This window comes from Corvus brachyrhynchos, unplaced genomic scaffold, assembly GCF_000691975.1.
Source record: "Corvus brachyrhynchos isolate BGI_N302 unplaced genomic scaffold, ASM69197v1 scaffold481, whole genome shotgun sequence".
NCBI lineage: Eukaryota > Metazoa > Chordata > Aves > Passeriformes > Corvidae > Corvus > Corvus brachyrhynchos.
In genome coordinates this window covers 123,780-124,885 of record NW_008236261.1, presented here as the reverse complement: position 1 = coordinate 124,885, position 1,106 = coordinate 123,780, and the positions used below count along the sequence as shown (strand labels likewise).

General features: G+C 43.5%; 1 protein-coding gene across 1 annotated transcript in view; it reads left to right on the top strand.

Moving 5' to 3' along the window:
• UNC80 (unc-80 homolog, NALCN activator) overlaps window positions 1-1,106 on the top strand; it is a 140,158-nt gene that overhangs the window by 19,611 nt on the left and 119,441 nt on the right. Inside the window, 1 exon segment of the mRNA XM_017746990.1 lies at window positions 277-538. Coding sequence (XP_017602479.1) covers window positions 277-538 — 262 coding nt within the window.

Here is a 1,106-nt window from a genome sequence, read left to right as displayed (position 1 = left end):
CCTGATGAGCAAATTATTCAGTTACCACACGTACTGGAGGCTTATCTTCAGATCACAGTTTAAGAAAGCAACCCTATCCAAGAAAACACTTAACAGCATGTACTGGAGTCCTCTGGGGAACTGAAAGCTAAATATCCACTTATGTTTCTTCAATAATGCTTTCCTCAGTTAGGTACCTTGGTCTCAAAGAGTCAGTTCTTTATGCAGAGAGCCGTGTATCTAAGAAGGCCTAAGGAGTCTGATGACTAACATTTCTACTCCTGCTTTTTGGAACAGGGTGTCCTTGGTGATTCCACCATGCCAGAAGTCTCGCTATGCTACATACTTCGATGTGGCTGTGCTGCGCTGCCTGCTGCAACCACACTGGTCTGAGGAGGGCACACAGTGGTCACTGATGTACTACCTGCAAAGACTGAGGCACATGCTACAGGAAAAACCAGAGAAGCCACCCGAGCCAGAGATTACTCCTTTGCCAAGGCCTCGCAGCAGCTCCATGGTGGCTGCTGCACCCTCTCTGGTGAACACCCATAAAACCCAGGTAAGCAGTTGCCATCAATAAGAAGATAACTACATTTGTGGTGATGCTATGAAGTGATTGCTGAACAAGTAGTGATAGGCACAGCTTTGACTCACTTGCACAGAGGTCAGATACTTGCATTGATTCAAAAATAGACCCTGAGAACAATGAGTGTTTTGGAGGCAGAATCTGATGCAGAGGGTCAGAGCTGGTAACTGCTAAGATCTGGAGTGTTGATTGGGGATAATTAATCTAGGGTGAACTAGGATAATATCAGTTTTTAGTGTGAGAATATACTAATGTAGTTGTCAGAAGAAATGGTTACCAATGCCTTTTTATTACAGTGTAATGGTCAGGACCCACTGAGCTTCTCTGGTGTACTCCCTCAAATGAGAGAAAAGAAACTGCATTTGCTACTGTATTGCACACTTCAGACAAACACTTGAGTTAAAATATTGACTTAGACTTGGCAAACAGTGGCAGTGAGCAAAAGCTCTCCATGTTGTTACTTCTTCTGCTGTTATTCTTATTGCATAACTGTTGGGGTTTTTAGGAGCTCTCCTGGTTTTTTTGGGGTTTTTTTTTCTGT